Genomic DNA, 27,269 nt, shown 5'->3' on the forward strand with positions numbered 1-27,269 from the left:
ATTCTGCAGGTGGCTTCCTTATTTTGGAGTCTCATCCTGACAGTATTGGCTGCCACGGAATTACATTTGTGTTCATCTGAGGCTGATACGATAGCAGGGTTTCAGGAAACAACAGCATCAGGGTGATGCCAAGAACGTAAACATGTAGTTGAGGGGTGTTTGGGTGGAAAGGCATGAGATATCCCTGTGTGGAATGTTTGAGTGTGTTCTGATTAAAATGTTCTCTGAATCAGCCCTTAAAGTACGCATACCCCACAGTACTATATTTAATGATTAATTTTCCAAAATAGACATTTCCAAACTGTGGTTTTGGTTAAATTAAAAAGATGGGCCTTAATCCGATTTTTGTGTTTATGAGCTAGTTTGGAAAATAGATATGTTGTTTTTCTCTCTTAAGAGAAAAGACATTTAAACCATTTCCTCCATATTACAATAGTGCTGAATTAAGGGAACAGAATACTCCCAGAGGAAAGCTGGTGTGTAGAAGTGAACCTCTGTTAAGAACAGTGGAAAACACATAACGTTTCTTCTGATGTCATGAAATCCCAGGGTAGATAGAAAAAGAGAGTGAGGGAACAAGAGATGTAAATCTAACATAAGATAATAAAGTAATAAGGTTGATTTCTACAAAGTACATGTGAAAATAATTGTTTTGTGGTCGTAACACCTGTGCAAAAGTATATGCATATATATATATTTATACATTTATAAATGTGTACTATGCATATACTGATATGGGTGGGCTGGTAGTTAAAAAATAAAACAAGGCAAAAAAGAACACAAAAGAAAGAATTAGAATATGCTATTTATTATTTATTATTAATTTCCAGTGATGTCTCATGGAGCACTCTTATTCCTGTGAACTAGTAAGTTTGTTGAGTACTTTACATTTTCACATTGAATACATTATTTACATCATTTGAGTATACATTATTCACATTATTTGAGTACATTTTTAGAGGAGGTTTTCAACTCCTCTAGGTTCTTAGTACCAAGTGATTCCAAATCATTTTACTGATTGAAAGCCAGGGAAAATGCATTTTCTTTCTACTCAATGTAAGCTTTATAAAAGCTTCTCCATAAGACATAAAGAAACTATGTAACACAATATGTCTGATTATCATCTTATAGAAAAATATAGGAGGAAGTTCCAGGATTTCTAGCCTTCTCCAAACAGCCCCAGAAAGGTTTCCTTTGAAGTTGACAGATTCAGTATGCACTGGGGGAGGGGGAGGTAGAATGAGAGGAACGTCAATACAGGAGGTGCTCTGCCCAGGCCGGGGTTCTCCTGGCAGGTCTCAGGTGCTAACGTGCTCTCCACCAGAGCTGGTGGTTCTGCCACGCGCGTCGCTGCAAGGCCTTGTGAAACCTGGTAAGTGGGGGACACGCAGGAGGAGGTGGAAGTCTGTGTCCTCAAAGCAATTTTAATCGAACCCTCCTCACCCAAGCTAGTATCCTGTAAAAAATGGGAATTGTCCTTCTTCTCTAAAATTCATACAGCCCACCACCCATTCCCCCCTCTCCCGCTTGGTGCCTCCTGCTCCTCTCTGTTTGCCTCCAGGACTGGCCTCCTGACTCCTGTTTCTGGTATGGCTATCCTCGAAGGTCTTTTCTGGAAACGCTCCTTCTTTGGTCAGGAATTCCTACTCAGACACCATCCTACTTTCACCCTTAGGCCCTCCAATCTGCAATGAGTAAAGACACACCCAATGCTCCCCCACCCTCCCACTGCCATTCCCTACTCAGCTTCCCTGCCAGGTGAGGGACTTGGATGGAGGAGAGCTCAGGAAGGGGGACATGGAGGCCCCAGAAACATGGCTTGTATGTGAACGTTAGCCATCCTTATTCCCTTCCAAAGAGACGGTAAGCACCCTCAGGTATTGTTGATTTCATACCTTTGAGAATGGATGCATTGAAGGCATTTTAACCTTTATCATGTAAAATTTCTTACATTTGTAAAATGCTTTATTGTTCACAAAAACTCTTTATAGTTTTGATTACTGTGAAGGAAACCCATGTGGAACTCTTAAATTAATATTATCCTTTGCTCATCTACTCTAAGATTCACACCCCTCCCCTGGCCCCAGCCCCATTTTAATGTCTCTGAAGTTGGGATGTGTCTTACAGTCAGGGGATTGTCTTACAACCGCTGTCCACCATGACTCAGAGTTCCTGCCCTTGATGTGGGAACTTGGTCCCAGCTCTTTTTGTTTTTACTTCAGTTGAGTTATTCACGGCTGGCACTTCATGTGCTAATTAATCAATGTATCTTAAAAGGATTACAATATGATTTGACTTTAAAACAAAAATTTTTTCATTTATACAGAAAAGCACAGAAACAGAGGAGTGGGATGAAATGTTGAATTAGTGAACCAAAGAGCCACCATGAAGGAATGACCACAATTCCACATAGACTTGCAAAGCAGCACCAAGTGTTTTTTACCTAAGAAAGGAAAACATCAATCCAGAGATAAAGCCATGATACATTTAGTTGCTGAAATAGATTAAAAAAGATGATCATACCAAGCAGTGTAACTTGAGTAAGGAGAAACTGCCAAATCCTTTAGAATAAATATAAGACATTTATAATATAAATGAATATAAATATAAATATATTTATATTCATACGACTATCATAAAGGCATGTGTCATAGTTACATTGGTAGATTTTTTTCTTTCCTTGGTGGTAAATAAGAATGAAGTGTCGTTATCGAGCACCTATTAAGATAAAGGTTCTCTGCTGGGTACCTTTCCATGACATTTAAATCTCACATCAATTTTTCTTCATAGATATTATTATCCCACTCTAGAGAGGAGGGGTGAGTAGTTTGCTTAGGTTTCTAATCTAGTTTTGGTAGAGCTAGGAGTTGACATGTGCCCCTCTCCTAGACTCAGCTGGCTTGATAGATGCCTCCCTGTCTTTCTAACCCCTTTGTCTTTAAAGGATCTTTGGGGAGGAATGGCCTCCAAAGGTCCACACACGGGAAACGGACTTTGGCCCAGCGGTTAGGGCGTCCGTCTACCATATGGGAGGTCCGCGGTTCAAACCCCGGGCCTCCTTGACCCGTGTGGAGCTGGCCATGCGCAGTGCTGATGCGCGCAAGGAGTGCCGTGCCACGCAAGGGTGTCCCCCGCGTGGGGGAGTCCCACGCGCAAGGAGCGCGCCCGTGAGGAGAGCCGCCCAGCGTGAAGGGAGAGAGCAGCCTGCCCAGGAATGGCGCCGCCCACACTTCCTGTGCCGCTGACGACAACAGAAGTGGACAAAGAAACAAAAGCAGACAAAGAAACAAGATGCAACAAATAGACACCAAGAACAGACAACCAGGGGAGGGGGGGAAATTAAATAAATAAATAAATCTTAAAAAAAAAAAAAAAAAAAAAAAAGTAATCCTGGAAAAAAAAAAAAAAAAGGTCCACACACTAGCATTATTCTGGAACAAGTTTGTATCTTCGGTTTTCCTTTGTCTTTCATCTAAAAACTTAGGTTTTGGGGGCTGGAAATAGCTACGCTTTGGTATTTATTTCTTTGCCGTGCACCCTGAATTCAGCTCGCATAGTCTCTCATCGTAGCTTGTGATTGTTTCCTAAAGTGGGTAATGTCGCCCTACCATGTACTCTTTATTTATAACTGAGAATGTCAGCACTACAAGTAGGCCTGTATGTGCTGGGGCCCGTGGAAACTAGATGACTCGAAGGTGACCCAGTAAATGTCCCTCAACATCACCAGCCAAGGATTTTCTAGAAAACCTAGCATTAGAAAAGTCTTGAACATTTTATTCTACTGAAGTCCAGGTTCTCAAGAAATAATCAGATGAGTTTCTCACACATAAACATTTATTTACATTTCCAAGGCTCTCTGGAAGGGAAAAAGAATCAAAATGAAATAAAAATGAAAACCACTTGAATTTCTGTCCAAGATTATAATTTCAGTCATACCAACATTTTAAAGATTTAAGCATGTTTAGAAAAGTGGGTTTCTTCTTAGATCAGAATCAGGAATGGCAGCCCTCTTGGGAGAGGCCAGTTTTGTGGTAAACCAGCCTTAATAAGGGTGGAAGTGCCAGAAATATCAGTGGGAAGCTGATGATTCTGAGATTCCTAGTGTGATTCTGAACCCAGGAGAATATGCGTGCATGTGGAATTGCTGCTTCACAGAACAAAACCAGAAGAATCATTATTTACACTTGGTAATTTACTTCTTCCTAGATCTGGTTTAAAGGCCCTGAGAGTTGTTCTAAACTAGAGGCACCCGGTTAATGAAATCACAAGGACTTTGTAACAAGCAGCAAAAATAAGTCTTTCCCTACAAATTGGGCTGGTAGGACCATCCTCTTCTTTATGACGACAAGCATTCAGTGAAAAAAGAATCAGTGAATAACCCCAGTATTTGACTGTAACCTTTCTGCTATGAAAGATTTCAGCACATTGTTAGCACTCAAGTTATTCATGATTAAGGCAACATCGTTTAATAGTTTATTAAGTATTAATAAAGTAACATTCGTCTGTTACTAAGTTTTCCTAATTGATTGAATCAGCTAGGGTTACGACTCTTTAAAATGGACTGGTAGATTTACAACTAAACTTAGTGAATTGTTTACAACTACACTCATCCTTACCCTTTTGAGCCAAATTTCATGAGGAAGAAAAGTCCCCCTCGTCTAAGGTGCTCTGATTGTATGTCAGCATACAATTTACCATCTGCTTCACCTCTCAAACTTTTGCTTCTCCTGAATTTTCTCTCAGTGAATGTCATCACCATCTACCAAGTTACCCAAGCAAGTGCCTAGGAGTCATCAGAGACTATTTCCTTTCCACTCTCTTACCCTAGCTCTCTCCTGTCCAATTTAACTAAGCAGCTTTACTAATTTAATTTTTCCTGCTTGCCCATTTCCCTCTACTTCTTGTACTGTTACATTAGTCCAGATCCTCTCCACCTTTGAGAACCTTTCAAATGGTCTTGCTGCTACAATTTTGGTATCTTGGCAATCCATTCTCCCTATCATTCTTAAGTTTATTTTTTCTAAATGCAAAGCCTCTTATACCATTTTAATGGTGCTTAACTATCTAAAGAGAAAAGATCAGCATCCTCAGATGGAAGCAAGCCCTTTGTGCTATGCCCCCCCAGGACTTTTCAGCCTCACTTTATCATTTCCCATAGGTGCCTGATGTTCCAACTCCAGCAAATGACTTGCTGTTCCCTCTCCATCCTTTGCCTTTGCAGGGTGGCCCTTCTCCTGCCCATTTGTTCCTTGTCTGTCCATGACACGCCTACTAGTTCTTTAAAGACCAGCGCAGTCTCTAAAACCTCTGGGAAATGATGAGGGAGTGCACTTTGAGTTCGAAAGTGATTAAAATGGTGCCTTTTCTCATATTTTCACAGGATCCTATGCATACTTCCATCAAGGCACTTGCCACAAAACATCTCACATATCTGTCTCCCCCACTACACTGTAAACTCCTTGAGGAGAGGAACTGGGTCTTTTATTTTCGTATTTATGGGTGAAGCCTGGTACCTATTGCTGAGTAGGTACTCCATAAATTGTTGCTGATAAAGTGTTTTTAATCTTTCCATTACTTCTGGAAATTTAAAAATAAGCCACCCCTTTTCCATCTTAGCCCTACTTTGTTGATAGTCCAATTATTTAAATTCCTAATCTCCCACTGACTCTTCAAACCACTTCAATTTGACTTTTACCCCATCACTCCAATGAAATTATTCTTAGCAATGACACCAGTTGCTTCCTAGCTGCAAAACGCAGTCTTCGGCTTAGGTGATCACTCTCAGGGTCTCACAGCGTTGGCCCCTCCCATCTCCTGAACACCTGCATTCGCTTGGCTTTTGCAGTGCTGCCCCGCCCCCATCCACAACGTTCCCCCGGTCCACATCGTCTCTGCGCCCTCCTCAGCTACTCCAGCCAACCAAGGAAACCCTATCAGTGCTTAGCTTCTTATTCCCCAGGGTAATTTCATCCAAGTCCACATCTTTAGGAACTACCTGTATATCCAATGGACCTAAATTTTGACCTCTAGAACTTCATTGCCAACTTATAAGAATGTCTAGGATTCATAATACACTCAAATTTTACATACTAACATTGAATTGTTTCTTCCTTAAACCTGGTCCTTTTTTATATTTTCTGTCCTGGTGAGTTAGCCATAGAGTCAGAGATAGAATTATGGGTTTTAACTATTTATCACCTGTCCTTTATCCAGATTTCTGCACTAGACTACAGAGTTAACAAATTTCAAGGAAAATTTATCCTCTCTATACATTCCAAGTTGGTATTTGTATCAGTTACCTACTGCTGCATAACAAATTGCCACAAAGATAATGGTTTTAAACAGTATGCATGGATTATCTCACAGTTTCTGTAGGTCAGGAGTGGATGCTTGGTTTAGCTGGCTCCTCTGCTTAGGGACTCATGCTTCAATCAAAGTGTTGGTTGGGGCTTGGTCACATCTGAGGCTCAGGGACCTTTTGAAAGCTCACGTGAGTGTTGGAAGAATTCATTTCCGTGCAGCTGTATAACTTATTCAAGGCCAGCAGGAGAGAGTCGCTGATTTCTTCACCCTTTTTTAGCATTCATCTGATGAGGTCAGGCCCACTCAGGATCATATTCCATTTGATCAACTCAAACTCAACTGATTAGATATCAACTGTATCTCCACAAATCTCTTCAGCTTTGCCAGAGAGTGTAACATAATCATGAGGGACACTATCCCATCACCTCTGCTGTATTGCATTGGTTAACAAGCTATAGGTACCACCCAAACTCAAGGGGAGAGAATTATACTAGGACATGGGTCATTGAGGGCCATCTTAAAATTCTGCCTACCAAGCCTTAGTTAAAAAACATTTCTTGGTAATGGCAAAACCCAACAAAAATTTGTAATTTAGGGATATTAAAAAGTTTAATACAAACAAGAGTATAGAACTTCAATTTAAAATCTGAAAGTTTAGTGGATACAGTACATACTTTGAAGGCGGAGAAAGTGGTTTTCACTGTTTTGCTGCCTTAAACTTGCTGCCCTGGACAGGAGATATGTCCAAGTGTATAAACTTTAGATTACAATATATGACCCTGAAAAGAAAAACCACAGAAGTTTTCTGAAAGACAGACATTTAATTACTAACTGACTTTAACTTGAGAGTCATTTTACCATATGTTAGGTTCATTTAGGGGAGGATAAATGTAATTCTATGTCTATTAGTAAGTTATGGTTTTCCTCAGTGTTCATTAATTCACCTTTTCCTAATAGGTTTTTTTTTTTTTATTTTAATACCTTCAACAGCTAGACTGGTTTTTGTTGGACGTGCCTATGCTTTTCTCAGGATACGTAGTCCAGATACCTTTTAAAATTGCTTTCTTACAAATTTATGATTTCATCTTTACAGAAGTTCCCATTTCAAAGACTTCTCCTATCCTGGCGCCCACACCACCCATAGCCCCGTCTCCTTATATGCATCCAACAGATGGGCTGGAGTTAATGCAAAAGCTGCTAGGGTCTGGAATTTACTAGGAATTCTGCCATTTTAGGCTCTGCTTCTCAGGAACAACTGTGCTACTAGTATTTAGTAAAAAAACCAACACGACTTGGTGACTTTGTCTCTTTCCTTGACATTGGCAAATATTAGCACAGTGCCTGTCACATGTCGGTGTGAGGTCTGCTGACAACTCCCTACAGATATGTGGTGACTTCTCGACTTTCCCTCTCTTTCACTTGGGCAACTGCCACGTTGATGCACTGGAGCCACTCTTCTGCATTCTTCTCATCCTTGGCCTTGAAAACGTAAGTTCTATTGTCTGTGAAGATCTCGAAGGCCCGAGGGAGAGAGCGGTCCCTGCGTTTCTTGGCCACCACTTTCACACTCTGAACTTTGCTGAGTTCTATGGGGCAGTCGTCAGGATCGTCTTTCTGAAATGCACAGGAAGGACAAACCATGAACGGACTCCCAGTGTAGGCAAAGATCTTTGGCAACTGGAGAATTTTCCAAGAGGACCATAATCCTTTGAATTTGTATGGCTCAAGACCTTTTTAATTTTGCTTGCTAAGGCCTTAATAAGTCATTAGAACAACTAAGGAGTGAGTGACTGGCCTTTTGTTATAGTGAATTGACATAAGATAGCCAATATATAGAAAATTATTCGTATAATAAGATAATACATATTTAACACATACAATAATATATAAAATTATAAGTGGGGTTAGGGAAATATTTAATTTTTGATTCATTCTTTGATTTTTTGGGGTCATTGTTGATACTAACTATATTAATAGAGCAAAATGCAGCAGTCCAATTTGGAATACTATGAATTCAAAATTTGTGATTAACTGGAAGGCATGAGATTGAATTTTCCTTTGTTCTGCCTCTGAGAAAAGGCTTGCTAAACCCATAATGGAATAAGCAGGGTTCTGGTGCTTAAGCAGATCAAGTTAACTTTTGAGTCTCTGGATCTCTGGAAACACGATTTTTCCATAAACATTCAGTGAAGGGATATTTAATGATGTTATTTTCCCTCCATCATAGCAGAGGCCTAAGGATCTCTACAATACCAGGGCCATCGCACTGGGCAAGCATGGATAGTTTTAAGGGCTCAGAAATCTTTAATGCAGGGGTTCTTAACAAGGGTCCATTAGCTTGAATTGAGATTCAAAAAAACATTATTCTTGTGGGGATGTGTTGGTGCAGGCATGGTATATTTATTAAATAATACACAACAGTATAGTGTGGACTTAGAAAGAGGTCCATTGTTTTCACCTGACTGGCAAGGGGGTCCGTGGAACAAAAAAGATTAAGAACCCCTGCATTAAGGCAATTCCATATCTTAAACTTCCCTGAATACTTTCTGTCTACTAGAGAATGTACCAGTGGTGAGAATCTTGCCAATTTTCCTTTCCCACATCCCTTTTACAAACTTTCATTATGCAATGGAAAGTTTCCCTTTGTACCCAACCCAAACTTTCCATGGTATATTATCCAACTTGGAAGAATCTCAGGAGCACCACACAAAGAGGCAATTTAAAATATTGGTATCAGAAAAGTGTCCTTCAACCAAGGGAACATAATCACTTTCTATTTCATTGAGATGCATTTCCAATAAAATTTCACTTTTTTTTACTTTTTAGCAGTTACTGGGAATTGAACCCAGGACCTTGTACATGGGAAGCAGACACTCAACCACTGGACCTACCTGCACTCCCTAAAATTTCATTTTTAATGTTTAATAATTACTTATTATATTTTGTATTATACTTATTAATTAATTTTCACAAGTGATATAATTAAAATAACTCAATCAGAAAAAAGCCTTAACAGAGATTTCTGGCAATAAGAAAGTAAAATAATTAAAAATTTAATTTACATTCCTATTTTTATTACAGTGAAAAATGATAGGGTGATCAGGATAAAATATTGTGGGACAGGTAGAATGGCAATATGATTTCAAAGAAAGAAGAGAATGTCAAAATTTCTATTAAAGAAGAGCTGATTTATGTATTTTTAAAAATGAATGGTATTGGTTTTCAAATTGCAATGGTATTTTATCCAATAGTTACATTTAAAGGAGAGATGTAATTCAACAGAAATTACAATCTGTGCAACTGTCTAAATTTATGATAAAAAATGTGGATATGTCTTAAAATACTTCAAGGTATTACCTAGAATTTTCAAAATTATTTTAGGAGATATACAGGACTAAGTTTGAAGACATTTGTACTAGAAAATGTTTTGTTGGTCTAATTTCGGTTATAATAAATATCTGAAAGTAATGGACTTGCATTTCATTGAATTAATCTACAGTACAGAAATAGATACATGGAGGAATTGATCAAGGAAAAAAAGTCTTAATATTCTGAAGAGGGACAGTGAATCAACTCAGATAGGAATGGGTAGAATGGATAATCAAAGGCTACAACATTGCCTTGCTGGTTGTTGGAAATCAAGACCTTAAGGATGCAACAGTGAAAAATAACATTATAGCCTTCCTGCCTCAGTTGTCATTTAAAAATGCACATTTCTCTCATTGACAAGAAAGCCCTTTTATGATGTAGCTGAAGCTTCAGCAGGAGTGCTGACCACTTCTAGTGGGTCTGCTGACTACTGCAGATTAGAGGTATTTAGCCATGACTCTCAACTTGTATTATAGTATTTCCCAATATTTGAGCCCCATGTGCTGAGAGATTTCTGGAATGTCAAACCATTATTACATGATAAAGATGTCAAACAAGTTAGCCAATTATAAAATAGCTTATTCTTCAAACTATATTGAAGAGCTTTGAATCAAGAAGTATAAAGGTCATCATTTAAGTTAAAGAAAAACATTCTTATGGACCAACTCTGTTTTGTCTCCAGGGACCCAAGAAATCACCACATCTTTGCTTCTATTCCTTATTTCTTTAACAAAAACAGGAAGTTCAGATGGTCATTTAAAACATTTTAACAGTACTTCAGTGTGAACTTATGTTAAAAATGATACTGTTTCTTTAAAGTTCTGATACCTGGCTAAATTGAACATTCCATTATACTTTCTTTCCAAAAAGACCTTCAACCACAGAGAAGTCCATTTATATATTTTTTATAATATACGTAGATGCAGAAAGTGAGGAAGAGAGTAACATGAATTAGATGATGAACAAGTTCATGAGTTTGGATTAAACGTCACAAAAATGTTGCGGTTTTTTTCCATTAAAAAGATTTACATGAAGTCTTATTAATTAAGAGCCCTGGTCAGAATTTATCATAATTCAGCAGTATTATACTTGATTCCTATTGAGTAAAAAGCCCACATAAGTTTTATAGTGAGGATTCTAAAGGTATAGTGCATATGCCTAGAGTGAATCAGAATGTTTAAGTAACTCAACACCTTTTAATTTACCCCGGCTCAGCATTTTAAGTGATCATAGGAAACAACACAATGTACCCATTTTGTACATGGCTTTGGTGTCAGACTCTCTGAACTGGATTCCAGTTGCAGCATTCCTCAACTTACTAGCTCTCTGACCAATCAATCTCTTCGAGCCTCAGTTTCCCCATCTGTAAAATGGTAATAATAATAGTACTAGTTCACAGGATTATTCTGAATATTACTTAAGGCAATCCAGTCTGGCATGTGATAAGCACGGGATTATATTTAAAAATAGACAAGAAGTCAAGATTTCATCCCGCTGGAGCCTGAATGAATAGAATTTAGTGATATATAAAATTGATTTGAAAAGAAGAGAAGGGGATATCTCTGTATTGTTGATTGGAATAGAATGCTATTTCAGGGATTTCTCATTTAAATTTTTTTTTTTTAAGATTTATTTATTTGTTTCTCCCCCCCTCCCCTCCCCCGGTTGTCTATTCTCTGTGTCTATTTGCTGCGTCTTCTTTGTCTGCTTCTGTTGTTGTCAGCAGCATGGGAATCTGTGTTTCTTTTTGTTGCGTCATCTTGTTGTGTCAGCTCTCCGTGTGTGTGGCACCATTCCTGAGCAGGCTGCACTTTCTTTCACACTGGGCGGCTCTCCTTATGGGGTGCGCTCCTTGTGCGTGGGGCTCTCCTACGCGGGGGCACCCCTGCGTGGCAGGGCACTCCTTGCGTGCATCAGCACTGCGCGTGGGCCAGCTCCACACAGGTCAAGGAAGTCCGAGGTTTGAACCGTGGACCTCCCATGTGATAGACGGACGCACTAACCACTGGGCCAAGTCTGCCACCGGGATTTCTCATTTAAAATTCAGAATTTTACTAAACATCTTATTTAAGGTTGAAAATTATATTAAATGAATATTTTCTAATGTTTATGAAGATAGTAACATTTTCCCTAATCAGAATTAAACTTTGTTGACTAAAAAATGTACCTAAAATAAATCAGCATTCCCTCCATCCTACTGTCCTTAGACTCACCACCTCCAAATATAATCTATAGTTATATAAAAAAATCAGTCGATATCACAAGTCATAGATGTACATAGATGATCCATAAGGAAACAAAAGGTGTTTGAGTCAAAAACAGTGGGCAGCTCATCTTTTTAACCTTAAGTAAAAAAAAAAAAAACAAAAAAACTTCCATAGCAAACAGAACAGGGAAAGTGAATCAGCTAAGATGGGAATAACCAGAATAGTCAGTCAAAGGGACATACAAAATAAAAGGACACTGTTGGACTGTAAAATGAAGAAGGAAACAATTATTGGAGTTTTAAGTCAAGACAAAATGCATAGTTGGTTAGTGAAGAATAAGACCTTGAAAATGCAAGAGTGAAAATGTTGGAGGAACTTACAGACTTTCCTTTTTGAAACAGAAGTTGATTTCCAGCCAGGGTAAAATAACGGGTTTTCCACCGTTTGATGAACTTCCATCTGACTTGCTTCTCTTTAAGCTTTCCTTCCATAAGAGGCTGGCCATCTTGATTTATAACTGTTGAGAGTAATGAAGAATGAACAAACCTTTTTATTTTCTAATATTTATTTGGCAAGTGATCAAAAGTCAGAATTGTACAGTGAAATCAGAACCCAGTAAGCATATTTGGAAAGTGGGCTAATAAATTATGAATTTAGCTAACCTTTTCCCCTTCTCTCCTAAAAGAATGCAGAATTCAGATATAAAAATGAGAAAGTGTTGAAACCCCTCATAAAGATTTTTGAAAGGAATGGGGTTCACAAAATGAGCATCTGGTTGGTATTTATTAAGGTTCATCCAGATATCCAGCTTTCTATGCTCCTTAATTCCTTTGTTTTATGGTATTCTGTTCCTTAGCTTGGAATGACCAGATTGTTTTAGAACAGAATTTGAAATTTTGGAGTAAAATGTCTGGTATGCCTTAAGTCTCATTTTCTATTACTGATGTTCCATAACTAGGTAAACAAAAAATAAATTTCCATGATTCATGTCACATGAACTACTTAGAAATATAGCTTTAAAAATAATCACAAATCAAGTATATTTAGCTATTCTGTGGCAAAAGTCAATGCAGCCATAACACTATGCTGCAGGGGCATAAAAAACTTATTCCTTTGTACATGTTATTTCCACTCTCTGGAACACATACACTCTCTCTCCACTCTCCATATTCCACCTCCACCTAGTCAACAGGTAATCATTTTTCATATCCCAATTCAAATGTTGCCTCCTTTAGGACACTTTTTCCAACCCAAGACTAGAGTGGCTTCCCCTGCCATGTGCTCTTAGCTACCCTATATGTTTTGTTTATAGCTGGAACACCATTTGTAGAGTTACTGGTGTTTATCTGATTAATGTTATTTCTTTCCCACTCAGCTGCTGCTCTGTCTTTGTTTTGCTCATTCTTATATCACTAGGCATCTAACACAGTGCCTGGCAAATAGTAGGGAGCCTTGTAAATACTTGTTGAAGGAATGGATTAATTTTACATTCAAGTAGCATTTGATTAATTGTATGTAATCATAGAATTAGAAAATCCTTTACAATGTCAGGAGTTTGGATGTTGAACTGAAGAATTTCCTTACAGCTATATAAAACATCTGATTTCTGCAGCCTGGGGCAATGGAAAGCTCAATTTGGAGCATGAAAATAGTTATATATATATTTATGTTAAGTTTTTATAACACCTTGAAGAAATAGAATCTATTCTATCATTTTTAAAATCTTGACAGTACCTGTTTGAACATGTGAACACACCCATCTTCCTTACCCTAACGTAGGACAAATAACTACCAGAGGCAGCAGGATTTGTGCACCTTGACAGAGGATTTTCAGTATAAGAATAATGCAATGTGTAGTCTTCATGAACAAGTTCTATTGAGGATAGTTTGACTCCCTCCCTCCCTCTCTCTCCTATTCCCCACCCTCTTCCTTTTTTTATCCTTCCTTCCTTCCTTCCTTTCTTCCTCCTTCCCTCCCTCCCTCCCTCTTTCTTCTTTTCTGGTGATTGTTCAATTGAACATTCCCTGAGATCAGAGAATGTCCACCTAGGGTTTGCAAATGCCTATGAAAGTCAGGGATATACAATAAAAGAGTTAAGCAGGCTATGCTTAAAAAAAAAAAAAAATAACAGATGCCAACATGCTTTGTATAGTAAATTTGTAAAAGTAGTGTTTTCTTTCCAAAACAAATTATTTCTGTCCCATTTTTAAAAAAACACATGCTTTCTCCATTTTTCCTTTCTCATTTTTGATAAAAATTTTGGTACTGAAAAATATTTCTCTAAGAAAAAAAACCAGTGCAAGCTCAGGGAAAAAATGAAAGGTCCTCCTTGGTCTCTGCAAAGGAGACAAATCTGGATGGTGGGATTGAGGCAGACTGGGACTGAGACCTGACCTGAGAGGGTGGCCCTTACTTGGCTATATGTCGATTCTTCTATTCCACACTCCATAGCTGCAATGCAGCAATAGAAACCACTGTTAACCTGGATTCTGGTATTTCAAAATCAGTCATAAATACAAAATTTTATATTAAATCTTCTGATTGTTACATGCTTTCTTTTTATTCTGTTCAAGCCCAACAAAATATACCTGAAGTCAACATCTGGACATTGGCCTATCAGCTGTGGCCTCTGCTATAACCTAGACATCAGAAATGCAGATACATATTTGTATATACTTTGTGGGTGTTTTGACAGAATTTTTGAGAACACCATATTACATGTTGTGGTAGTTTGAACCTTTTATGGATCCCCAAAATCATGTCCTTAGAGCTAATCCATTCTTATGAGTGTGAACCTATTGTGGATGGATTCTTTTGATTAACCTACTTCAATTAAGGTCCTTTTGATTAATTACTTCAGTAAAATGTGACCCAGGGTGGGTTTTAATCCTTTTAAGACCTTTATAAATGGGATGATACAGCAAGAGAGGCAGAGAGAAATCTATAGAAGCTGAAAGAGAAAGCCCCAGAAGCCAGAGGCTGAAAGCAACAAAACCTGGAGAAGGAAGAGACCATCAAGTGCTGCCATGTGCCTTGCCATATGACAGAGGATTCCAGGATCACCCACAGTGGGTCTTCAGAGAGAAATCATCACCTGATGAAGCCTTGATTTGGATACTTTCACAGTCTCAGAATTGTAAGCTTGCAAGTTAATAAATCCCTATTGTAAAAGCCAACCCATTTCTGGTATATTGCCTTTGGCAGCTGAGCAAACTAAAACACATGTATGACTCAAATAGGAAGTAATTACAGCTGTATTTTTCATACAGTTTATATAAAATTATGTAGCTACCAGAAATAGCTCTATGTGAGTCTAGAGTAGCAGACATCATTGTCTACCTCAAGGCTAATAACTGGAAGTAAATGTCAAATTTATTGTTAGACAGTGGTGAAGGTTATAATGCAAACAAAATTGGGAGTGCCTCCCTGGGGGGGTTGGTGCACATACATTTAAATGCTCAGGAAAGAGCTCGACTTTTGAGGTGACCTTTGATCTGAGATGAGAAGGGTCTCCCATCTTCTGAAAAGTTGTGGCTGCTACAGGGTATAACAGAGGGTAGGAAAAGCAGGACTCAAGAAATATTAATTGCCGATCAATTTTGAGGAAATTCTTTCGTGTTCTGCTTTCCTTTACTAGGACTCATCTAATTTAGAGCATTCTCAAAGTAAGTAAAAATGCTGTCTGCAAAGTTCAATTTTCCTTAATGGTTCCTTCCCTCGTGCAGCCTTCCCACTGCAGTGTGAGCACTTCAGACATCAGATCTCCCCACTCCCTCTTGGTTCCCAGGAGCAGGATCGCTCAGGGAACGTCTACTGCCAGAGCACCGTGGAAGGGCCAAGGGCGTGTGCGCCTGAGAGGAGGCCTGGAAGAGCCGAACCAAGAGGAGAAAAGCAGGCTACAGGAACAAATAGACAGCGACAAAAAAATCCAAGTCAAAAATTAGATTTGAAATATTTCCAAGGCATCCTTTTTCCATGCTTTCAAATTAGTAAAATATATGTTAATCTAATTTTAATGTTCAAGGGTTTTGCATATGAATTCAGATTTCAAGTTCAGTTTTCCCATCAGTAAAGAGTAAAAATAATACCCCCTGACAGCTTAATAGGGATGTTGAGGGGTAAAAAGTCACAATGAAGCAATCTATTTCTTTACTGTGAGGACAAAATGTAAGTAGCACAGCACTACTTAAAACATTACTTCAAAGCTTGTAATCATGATGCTTTCCTGCCATGGTTTTGAAGGTAAGATGCTACAAAGCAATGCCATTTAATAATGATTTTGCCAGGCTCAGCCTGCCTTATTTATTCAAAGGAACATTTAAAATAAAAGTTACAGTAACTGAGATAATTTGAAACCATGATTGATTTGGCTAATACTTAAGCGCCTGGATCCTTTTGAATACAGGTGATTAGCTACCTGTATTTTCTGTCAAGGCAGAATCATGAGTTTCACCGGCAGAGCGTATGCAAGGAGGACTTCGCCAAGTGGAGGAAGGAAGCGATGGGTGCAAGATGTGGCTGGAATATCCCTCTGACACGGCGGCGGGGACCTTGAGGAGACACTGGGTGAAGTGACTGCTGCTAAGCAAAGGACTTTCGTGTTAGCCAGCGAAAATGAACCAGGGGGAAAATGTCTATGAGAAGAGTTTTGGAAAGGAAATGTCAGCGGAACTTTAAAGCTGCTGAATGGTTAGGGCCAGAATTTAGGCATCAGAGTCAGTGTAAGTATAATCCAGTATAAGCCAGGGTATATGTGCTAGAAAACTAGTTTCAAAAGGCAAACCAAGAAAGACATAAGAAGTTTTTCTAGCTGCTCTTCCATGTTTTGGTTTTATTTTTTGCTTGTTCCAATTCTCTTTCACTGATATGCAGCATATGCATGACTAGGTATATGGTCTTAAAAAAAAGTAACTATTTCAAATTTAAAAATATAAAAAAACAGAAAAAAACCCAGCCTAACAAGTTATGGAAACATTACTCCTAATGAGTTCTTTCCAGACACTTTTATCTCATCTAATTCCAACTATTAACTCAAGTTCAGAAAGATACACGGATGAACGCAGATTAAATGACATAGTTAAGGTCTCATTAATTAAAAAAATGAAGAGGGAAAAAACTTAATCATATTTATATCTCACAAAACCAAACCCCATATTCTTTTTTTTTAGCTTTAGCATTCCTGTAGTGCCAACTTTGCTTTTGCTATAAAAATATTACAATGTTGCAAACTATAGTCTATAAATTACATTTTCGCCATGTATAGCCACATTCTTATGGATACATGGATTTACAAGGTGTTAGGAATGTAGTTATATGTCCTTTCCATAGGGTTATCACCCATGGTACATCCTTCTAAACAAGTAATTCTTACTGAATATCAGTCTCTTCATTGCCAAAACAAGAGAATTAATTTTTCTAAGGATTATCATGTTCCGTTTGAAAAATAACATGTGGAGGGATACTGTGAGGGCATGCTCATGTGCCTAAAAAAATCTTGTTTGAATTATTTAAATATCAACTGGCTGATAAAGCTATGGAATATGAAACTGAGTTCTTTAATGTGTTTGGAACCTGAACTATCACCATGTTTATCCACTTAGAAGTAATTCAGATGCTAATGTGAATGTTTATATATTAATTGTATCATTTTTATGCTCCAGAGGTGAAAATTATTTATGTTGCTATAAAAATTAATTTCAAATGTGCTAATCTTATTCAAAATAAAATTGATTAGTAAGAGTGAAATAATAATACGAGAGATACCTAAAGCTCTAGAAGCCCACAGTAGGAAGAATATAGGATATAGGATATTTGTCTATCCATTGATTCTCCATCCTTCTGTTACACAGATTTTTTTTTTTTACAAGACAGTGGTATGATATTTTTTTTTTAAAGATTTATTTATTTCTCTCACCTTCCCCCTGCCCCCGCCCCGGTTGTCTGTTCTCTATTTGCTGTGTCGTCTTCCTTGTCCGCTTCTGTTGTTGTCAGTGGCACGGGAATCTGTGTTTCTCTTTGTTGCATCATCTTGTTGTGTCAGCTCTCCGTGTGGGTGGCGCCATTCTTAGGCAGGTTGCACTTTCTTTCCTGCTGGGTGGCTCTCCTTACGGGGCGCACTCCTTGCGTGTGGGGCTCCCCCACGCGGGGGACACCCCTGCATGGCAGGGCACTCCTTGCGTGCATCAGCACTGCATATGGGCCAGCTCCACACGGGTCAAGGAGGCCCGGGGTTTGAACCGTGGACGTCCCATGTGGTAGACAGACACCCTAACCACTGGGCCAAGTCTGCTTCCCTATATTTTTTATTATTTATTTATTTTATTTCTTTCTTTCCCTTCCCCCGCTTGTCTGCTCCCTGTGTCCATTCACTGTGTGTTCTTCTGAGTCTGCTTGCATTGTCTGGCAGCACTGGGAGACTGCATCTCTTTTTTGTTGTGTCATCTTGCTGCATCAGCTCTCTGTGTATGCAGTGCCACTCCTAGGTGGGCTGCGCTTCTTTCACGTGGGGCGGCTTTCCTAGTGGGCGCACTCCTTGTGTGTGGGGCACTCCTACGTGGGGGCACCCCTGCATGGCACAGCACTCTATACGCATGGCAGCACTGCCTGTGGGCCAGCTCACCACACAGGTCAGGAGGCCCTGGGGATCGAACCCTGGACCCTCCCTATGGTAGGTGGATGCTCTATCAGTTGAGCCATGTCTGTCGCAGTGTGGGCTCGCCCGGAGGGCCGCTGCAGGGGCGGTGTGGGCTCGGGCGGAGGGCTGCAACACACAGAGGGGCCTTCCGAGAAGGCGCTCCGGGGCTGGCAAGGTGCGGAGGACGCGCGGTAGGAAGAAGACTACCGAGGAGACCAGGATCTGTGCGCAAGTCTGATTTATTCAGGAAGAACAGCGGTTAATATAGGGCGAGGACGGGGGAGGGGCAGGGGGCGTGGCCGGGGGGCGGCAGACGGCTGATAGGCTCGTGCAGGGGTGCATCACTGGTTGCGGGCAGAAGACGGGGTAGCCAGGGTTCTCGGCGGCAGCGAGGCGGGGCTGTCATGGCGCGGCGGTGGCCCTCGGGGGAGAGGCGGGGTTAGGCCACCGAGGGGGAAGCGGGTGCAGCTGGGCAGAGGGGCGGGCAGTACGCCCGAACCCCAAGCGGAGGGCCTTAACGCCCGTTCCCGCCACCCGGGTCCGACTCGCACCGGCGCCTGGAGAGGAGCCGACCCTTGCTGTCGCCGCACTCCCACACGGTGCCACCCTACATCTCCCCCTTTTCTTTTATTAAGCGCCGAAGAAGGTGGAAGAGGAAGGGCCAGCGCTCATTTTGTTGGGGGGGGCCTCGCCAGGCAGCGCGTTCGAGAAGCCTGTCTTGGGGGGGGTGAAGGTGGGTGGCGGCAGCCGCCGGGCCCTTTCAGCTTGGGCTAGGTGGAGTAGCCGCACATGTCCACTTCCCTGTCACACAGATTTTTGAGCACAGGTGAGCTGTAAGACATTGTGCTTGAATCTGAGGAGGTTAAAAGCCCAGTTCACAGGGAGGTTGAATTTATCATCTTGTAGGGGAGGGAAAGCATTTTTATAGCCGCAGCTCAATGTAATTTGGTGAGTGCTGGGGAAGAGATAAAATCCAAGTGTTCTACTGCTCAGAGGAAAGAAATCCTGCTTCTAGTTGGGAGGAGGTGATATAAGAGATGGACCCCTAGTAAGGAAAGGAGAAATAAAATTCTAGGCAGAGTGGAGGAAAGGGCTGAGGAAACAAGAAGGCTATGTGAGAGAAAGCACAGGGAAAGACAAGAACCCAAAGAGCCCGTAAGAATGAACTAACTGGGAGCAAGTTCCCAAAGCTGTTGTTTTGGGACGTTGTAGGCTGACGGCCAAGTCAAGGTTTTCTAGGTGTGAGACCCAGGAAGGAGGCTGAGTGCCAGGCAGTCCTGGGGTCCTCGTATTGAACTTGAGCTGACAGCTTTTCTGAAACTTTTCTTAAGGACCAAGCAGGAGCCTCGAGCCTGTGAGGAGCAGGCAGCACAGGCGTGGAGCCACACGGACCCCAGGTGCAATCAGCTTTTGTACCACACAGGACCCCGGCAGGAAACAGATGGCACCTCAAGCTGGGTCGCTGGGGGGAGTTAATGAAGCGACTGTTTACACAGGTGTGGACACGGTGTAGGAAAAGCAGCACCGTACCCTGGGGCAGTAACCCTCGGGAAGCAGAGCATCCCTCTTCCCGAGGAAGAAAGGAAGAGGACAGTTGGACCAGAGGGAGACTTGTTTGGGGGGGGGGCTGCCTGGCAGGGGCTGGACCCGCCCTCTTCCGGTCCCCTGCAGTGACCAAGCAGAGCGGGCCGAGGAATTAATAAAATAAGCCCAATTCATCCTCCGCCCTCCCTCTGATCTGCCGGGGTCCCCAATGGGGTCAAATGTAACTGAAAACCAGAGGCAAGGGAGTCTAACGGTGCAGTCCCTACAGGTCAGCTTTGTGGGACTTGGAGCTGGGTAGGGAAGGCGTCTAGAGGGGCAGACAAGTGATCCAGCTCAGATTATCTATCAGATGGGCAAAGTTGGGATGTACTTGAACCTGCAATCTGCCTGCTTGTAGGTAGCTGTAACTTGAGTTTTTTTGTTTTTTGTTTTTTTCCCATGTCATAATGGCTTGAACTCTAGAAATGTCTGGTGGTGATTCCATTATAGAAGGGAGAAAAAGGGGAAAGACCATGGTCCAAGGTATAGAGAAAAACTCCCTTTATTCCTTGCTGGAGGAATGAATGAGGGCCCTCTACTGATTTCCTTCTCAGTTAATAAGAGAATTTAACATTTGTAAAATTCTTGTCATGGAAGACTGAGCTCCACTTTTTCTTAATGCATCAACATTCACTCATTCTGCCATTCTTTTATTCATTTACTGCATATCTAGCATGTACTAGGTTTGTGCTTGATTCTGGGGATACAAAGACAAGACAGTTTGAATTCACAAGATAGATGAATGGAGTAGGCAAACCAGTAGAGAATCAGTTATGGTGTAGTGGGATAAATCCTGGGATAGAGGAGTGCACAGGGTCTTGTTGGAACATACTAGGGAGGCACCTATTCTAAACAGAGATATAGGAAGCAGGAATGCTTCCTGGAGCAGACACTGAGAGCAGTCTTGAAGGAGAAGTATCCAAAATGAAGGGAAAGGGAGGAAGGGTAGGCAGAGAAGGGCCAAAGCTAAGACAGGGGACCAAATGCTTTCTGGGAACTGTAATTCATTCTATATGACTGGGAACATGAAAGAGAAAGAAGGAGAGGAAAGAAACGAGGTTTGAGATGCAAGAAGGAACTACTCCTAAAGAGCCCTGGGCAAAGTGGAATCTAATGTCTTGTAATATAAAATTAAAAGAATAATTTTGTGTGGGCGTGTCATGAAACGCCTTTAATCCTAAGAGCACAAGAGCTCAATAATTCAAGGTCTCCATTTTATTTTACAGAAGATTCATTGCAATTCTGAATATAAGTCTTTAAACAATTAAAATTTATTTAAACTTAGTGTGTTGTATGCCACGTTGACTCATTATTAAAATAGATCATATAGGACTGTACCCCAGACTTTCTCTATGTTTATGGGCTAAGAGCATTGTCTTTGGAGCCAGACCTCAGGTAAAGTCCAGAATCTGCCACTTACCAGCTGACTGCTCTTAGAAAAATGTCATTTAACCTCCCTGAGTTTCAGATTCCTATTAGAGAAGAGTTGTCATGCTTAACAGCAGGGCCACCATGAATGGTTGTGCAGTTTGTTCACTGTACAAGGGCACTAGACCCAGGGGGTGAGTTGGAGCCGATATCCAACCTGCATTCTGCTAGTCAAGCCATGCACCATAAGTAGACTACATTGACCAGGAATAAAGGCATACAAAAGTGCTATGTTGCCTATTTGCAGATGACATGATCTTATATATAGGAAATCCTGAAAAATCCACAACAAAGCTACTGGAACTAATAAATGAATTTAGCAAAGTAGCCAGGATACAAGATCAACAGGCAAAAATCGGTGGTGTTTCTATATTCTAATGAGGAACAATCTGAAGAGGAAATCAAGAAAAATTTTCCATTTCCAATAGCAACTAAAAAAAAAATCAAATATCTAGTAATAAATCTAACCAAGGATATAAAGGTCTTATACACAGAAAACTACAAGACATTGCTAAAAGAAGTCAAAGAAGACCTTAATAAAAGGAAATACGGTCCATGTTCATGTAGAATGCTAAATATTGTTAAGATGTAAATTCTACCCAAAGCAACTTAGAAATTCAGCACAATCCCAATCAAAATTCCAACAGCCACCTGATTTTTGACATGGTTGGCAAGTCCACTCAAGTGGGAAAGAATAGTGTCTTCAATAAACGGTGCTGGGAAAGCTGGATATTCAGATGCAAGAGAATGAAGGTGGACTTGTACCTTATATCATAAACAAAAATCAACTAAAAATAGGTCAAAGACCTAAATATAAGAACCAGAACTATAAAACTCCTATAAGAAAATGTAGGGAAGCATCTTTAGGACCTTGTGTTAGGCAATAGTTTCTTAGAGCTTATAACCAAGTAATACAAGCAACAAAAGAAAAAAAATAGATAAATGGGACCTTTTCAAAATAAAAAATTTTGTGCATCAAACAAAGGACTTTATCATGAAAATAAAAAGACAATCTATTCAATGGGAGAAAATAGTTGGCAACCACTTATCTGATAAGAGTTTAACTTCCAGAATACTTTTTAAAAAACGTCCTACAACTCAACAAGAAAAGGAAAACCAACCCATTTTTAAAAATGGGCAAAAGACTTGAATAAACATTTCTCCAAAGAAGATACACAAATGGCTAAAAAAACCCCAAAGAACCAAAAAACCAAAACACATGAAAAGATGCTCAATATCATTAGCTATTAGGAAAATGCAAATTAAAACCACAGTGAGATACCATTTCACATCAATTAGAATGGCTGCTATAAAAGTCAAACAAACAGAAAATTACAAGCGTTGTAGAAGATACGGAGAAACAGGAACGCAGTTTGGTAGTTAAGTAGAAAGTTAAGTATAGAATTACCATATGACCCAGCCTCCCCACTTCTAGGTATATTTCCAAATGTTTTGAAAGCAGGGACTCAAACAGATATTTGTGTACCAATGTTCACAGTGGCATTATCATAACTGCCAAAAGATGGAAGCAATCCAAGTGTCCATCAGTTGATGAATGGATAAATAAAATGTGGTTTTATTGGAGTATTATTCAGTCATAGAAAGGAATGAATTTCTGATTCATGCGACAAGATGGATGAACCTTGAAGATATCATGTTGAATGAAATTAGCCAGACACAAAAGAATAAATATTGGATGACCTCACTGATACGATATAATTAAAATAAGCAAACTCATAGAGTCATAATCTAGAACACAGTTTACCAGGGGATGGGGTGGGGGTAGAGAACAGGGAATTAAGTCTTAAATTGTACAGAGTTTCTATTTGGGTTGATCATAAAATTTTTTGTGGTACCCTTTCTTCTTGACAAAGCCCATTCCATAGGACTGATCCATGAGCAAAGTGGGTAAAATCCAGAACTCCCCCACTAGCACTATTTTCCAAAGTGTAGAAAGAAGTTTATCAAATGTCACATAAATGAATATAACAAAAGAAAAACATATTTTAAAAGAAAGAAAGAAAAAACCCACCCCAAGTGTTAAGAACTTAATTCTGAAAGAATGACAGTGCCCAAAGGCTGAGCAGCCAACACCCCCTGCTAGGAGCAGCAGGGCAGGCTGTGGGCGCCCAGCAGGGTGGGGCCTCCAGGCATGGCTCCAGCAGTCCCCCGGGAACAGCCCAGGCACAGAGCCCTGCAGCCCTCTCCGGGGTCCTACTCAGGCCAGGGATAGCCCCCCTCCCCCATGAGCCCACAACTATCAGCGGAACCTGTGCCACCCCTCCCTTGTGTCAGAAACAACTCAAAGGAAATACCATCCCCCACACATAAAAAATGCAAGAAGCTGTTCACAGCAGCAGCTTTTAGTGCGGCAAACTGGCCTTGTTCTCTGAAGTCCCGGGTTATTGGCAGTAAAGCCTCTTGGCCAGGGCCTCCTTCTCCTCCTCCCCCTTCAGCCATCGTTCCAGCAGTCCTGCGCTGCCTCCCTTATTGGGGACGGGGCTCATCTGCAGGAACTGGCTGGACCACTGGGGCACATGGGACTCTTTCTTTTGGGGTGTTTTTGGATCTTTCTTTTTGGGTCACTTCATGGCCAGCCATTGTAACATCTGGCTGCTGGTCCTTGTCTAGGGCTCCGTTTTTGTCCTTTTATGCCTGGCTTGCTTCACCCAACATAATGTCCTCCAGGTTCATCCATGTTGCCCTATGCTTTACAACCTCATTTCATCTCACAGCTGCATGTTCCATTGTGTGAATACACCACTGTTTATCTATTCATTGGTTGATGGACACCTGAATTGTTTCCATCTTTTGGCAATTGTGAATAATGCTGCTCTGAACATCGGTGTGCAGATGGCTGTTCGTGTCAATGCTCTCAGTTCTTCTAGGTATATACCCAGGAGTGGTATTGTCAGGTCACATGACGAGTGTCTATATTCAACTTCCTTAGGAACTGCCAAACAGACCTCCTCAGTGGCTGTACCATTCTGCATTCCCAACAACAGTGAGTAAGTGTTCCTATCTCTCCACATCCTCTCTTAACACTTGTAGTTTTACGTCTTTTTAATAGTGAGCATTGTATTCAGAGTGAAATGATACCTCATTGTAGCTTTGATTTGCATTTCCCTAATTTTTCTCATGTGTTTTCTGACATTTGTATTTCTTCTTTGGAAAAATGTCTATTCAAGTATTTTGCCCATTTTTTAAAAAATCAAAAACAGTCGTTTATGGAATTTCTGCACCAGTTTTCACATAAGTCAATGTTTATGAAACTGGTGTTCCATGTAAATACTAAACACGGGCAGATTTCCCTCCTGGTCATATGCATTTGGGTGGTTTTGGAGCTATTGAATAGCTTTTTGTAAGCACCAATCATTTTCTTGAGAACTGATTTGGTTTGTCCAAGAAATAAACACTTTTTGCTCTATGGCATTTTCTTTTTAAAAAAACACTGAGATAAAATATGGAATGTATATTGGTTTCGATCTGAACCAAATCTTTTGAGATCCCAATTACCCTGAAGAACACTGAAGATATTAATAGGGCATATTAAATACTAATTGTACTTCTCATGATGTCTAAGGCAGCTTCTGTATTTTAAAGAAAATAGCTCAGAGGCTGCCCAGAGTTCGAACAACATCACTTTCTGAATATCTTTGGATTTGGATTGAACTTTCCAAATAGGGCCATATTGGGACAAAAGTTTTATGCTCATGCCAAACAGGCTCTGATATTTTATAGATACACTTGTATACAGCAAGACTCCTTCCCTGGACCCTGGGTAAACACAAAGATATTGAGAAGCCATGATTGTTGGATGCTGAGAGGAAGAAAGCATACTTAAAAACTCACAGCACAGATACACTGGAGGCGAGCAGACACAAAGCTGGAACTTGGTTGTGATGCTCACCCAACACGTGCCAGAAACATTTGCTTAATCAGGAGAAGTATGGTCCAGTTTTGCAATGTTTATAGCTGTCAGTCTCTCAAACGTGTTATTTTTTATAAAGATAACTGCTTAGCTAGCAATGAGTTAGGAAACTGGTGTCAAATTCTGACCACATCTCAGTATTAGTCAAAAATGAAACAAAACAAAATAAAAAACCAGCCAATAGAACAACAGATGAATGTAAATTATACTATATACAGACTGGTATATGTGTCACTGAAATAGTTTTTGAGAGCATGGAACACTCCTGTTGAAACACAGTTTCCTCTATATTATCCCAATTTTCCTTAAAGTTAAACTGATATGTAATTTTCTTCTTTAAAGATATGAAAAAGGAAGCAAGAAGGCAAAGCTAAGAGAAACATTGCTACCCAAAGAGCAGTGGTGGCATTTGTTTGTTTTGGTCTTTGTACCAGCAACTCTCACACCCATGGCAGATACTCACTTCCTGCTGACTACGTGGTCTTCCTTGCAGTCAAGTCTCGAACAATGGACCCTCCTCCTCCAGCTGCGAATGAATTTTCATGCCATTGCTATAACATAGCACTACTGTTGTGAGAGGGGCTCTCAAGCCTTTATAAATATTCATTAAGAGATCCACACCACTCTTGTCCAGAGATTGAATTGTCTTTTCAATATCATTAGCTTTAAAAGAGATGAGCACCTTCAAGACAACACTACCTGCCCGATGCTTTACCGCCTGACCCTTGGTGCTGCTAAGAGGGTTTTTCAGTGCTGCTTGTAGAGCAGCTGTCATGTTTCCTTGCCACAGGCAGGAGTCCACCTCGCCCTCATTGGGCCCAGCCTGGCCATTGCCTCTGTCTTCCTCGTCCACAAACTTGTTCTCTTCATACACATCAACGTCCACTTTCTGGAACTGGGATGATGACACTGTTCTTCAACATCCCTGATCGGGACCAGTGTTTGCCCATTTTTTAATTGGGTCATTTGCCTTTTTATTATTGAGTTGTAGCATCTCGTTATAGATCATGGATATTAAACACCTATCAGATATGTGATTTCTAAATATTTTCTTCCATTAAATCGCTGCCATTTCGCCCTTTTGACAAAGTCCTCTGAGTTGCAAAAGTGTTTAATTTATCTATTTTTCTTTTGTTTTCTTGTTTTGGGTATATGGTCCAGAAATCACCACCTACCACAAGATCTTGAAGATGTTTCCCTACATTTTCTTCTGGTAGTTTTATGGTCCTTGCTTTTGTATTTAAGATTATATTTAGGTCTTTGATCCATTTTGAGTTGATACTTGCATAGAGAGTGAGATAGGGGTCTTCTTTCATTCTTTTGGTCATGGATACAGTTCTGTCAGCACCATTTATTGATGAGACTGTTTTGTCCTGTTAAGATGGACTTGGTAGGTCTGTCAAAAACCAGTTGGCCATAGAGGTAAGGGTTTATTTCTGAACTCTCAATTTTATTCTACTGATCAGTGTGTCTATATGCCAATACCATGTTTTTTTGACGACTGTAGCTTTGTGATATATTTCAAGGTCAGGCAGTGAAATTCCTCCCATATTGCTCTTCTTTTTTGGAATGCTTTTGGCAATTTGGGTGCACTTTCCCTTCCAAATGAATTGGTAATTGCCATTTCTATTTCTGTAAAGTAGGCTGTTGGAATTTTGATTGGTGTTGTCTTGAATCTATAAATCAGTTTGGGTAGTACTGACATCTTCACGATATTTAGTCTTCCAATCCATGAACATGGAATGTCTTTCCATTTAAGTCTTCATTAATTTCTTTTAGCATTGTTTTTTTGTTTTCTCATATAGGTCCTGT

At 40.2% G+C, this 27,269-nt stretch overlaps 1 protein-coding gene across 6 annotated transcripts in view; it reads right to left on the reverse strand.

Annotated features, from left to right (window-relative positions):
- Positions 1-789: 789 nt before the first annotated feature.
- VEPH1 (ventricular zone expressed PH domain containing 1) overlaps positions 790-27,269 on the reverse strand; it is a 268,821-nt gene continuing 242,341 nt past the window's right edge. For 4 of the 6 annotated variants that reach the window (XM_004454419.3, XM_004454417.3, XM_071214584.1 and 1 more), the window contains 2 exons: positions 12,260-12,396; positions 3,817-7,917 (listed from right to left, as the gene is read on the reverse strand). In XM_004454419.3, the coding sequence (XP_004454476.2) occupies positions 7,681-7,917; positions 12,260-12,396 (374 nt within the window). In that variant the 3' untranslated portion in view covers positions 3,817-7,680. Of the gene's footprint in view, positions 1,370-3,816; positions 7,918-12,259; positions 12,397-27,269 lie in introns of those variants that run through there. The other 2 variants (XM_071214585.1, XM_058295197.1) reach the window with 1 other exon arrangement.

This window comes from Dasypus novemcinctus, chromosome 4, assembly GCF_030445035.2.
Source record: "Dasypus novemcinctus isolate mDasNov1 chromosome 4, mDasNov1.1.hap2, whole genome shotgun sequence".
Lineage (NCBI taxonomy): Eukaryota > Metazoa > Chordata > Mammalia > Cingulata > Dasypodidae > Dasypus > Dasypus novemcinctus.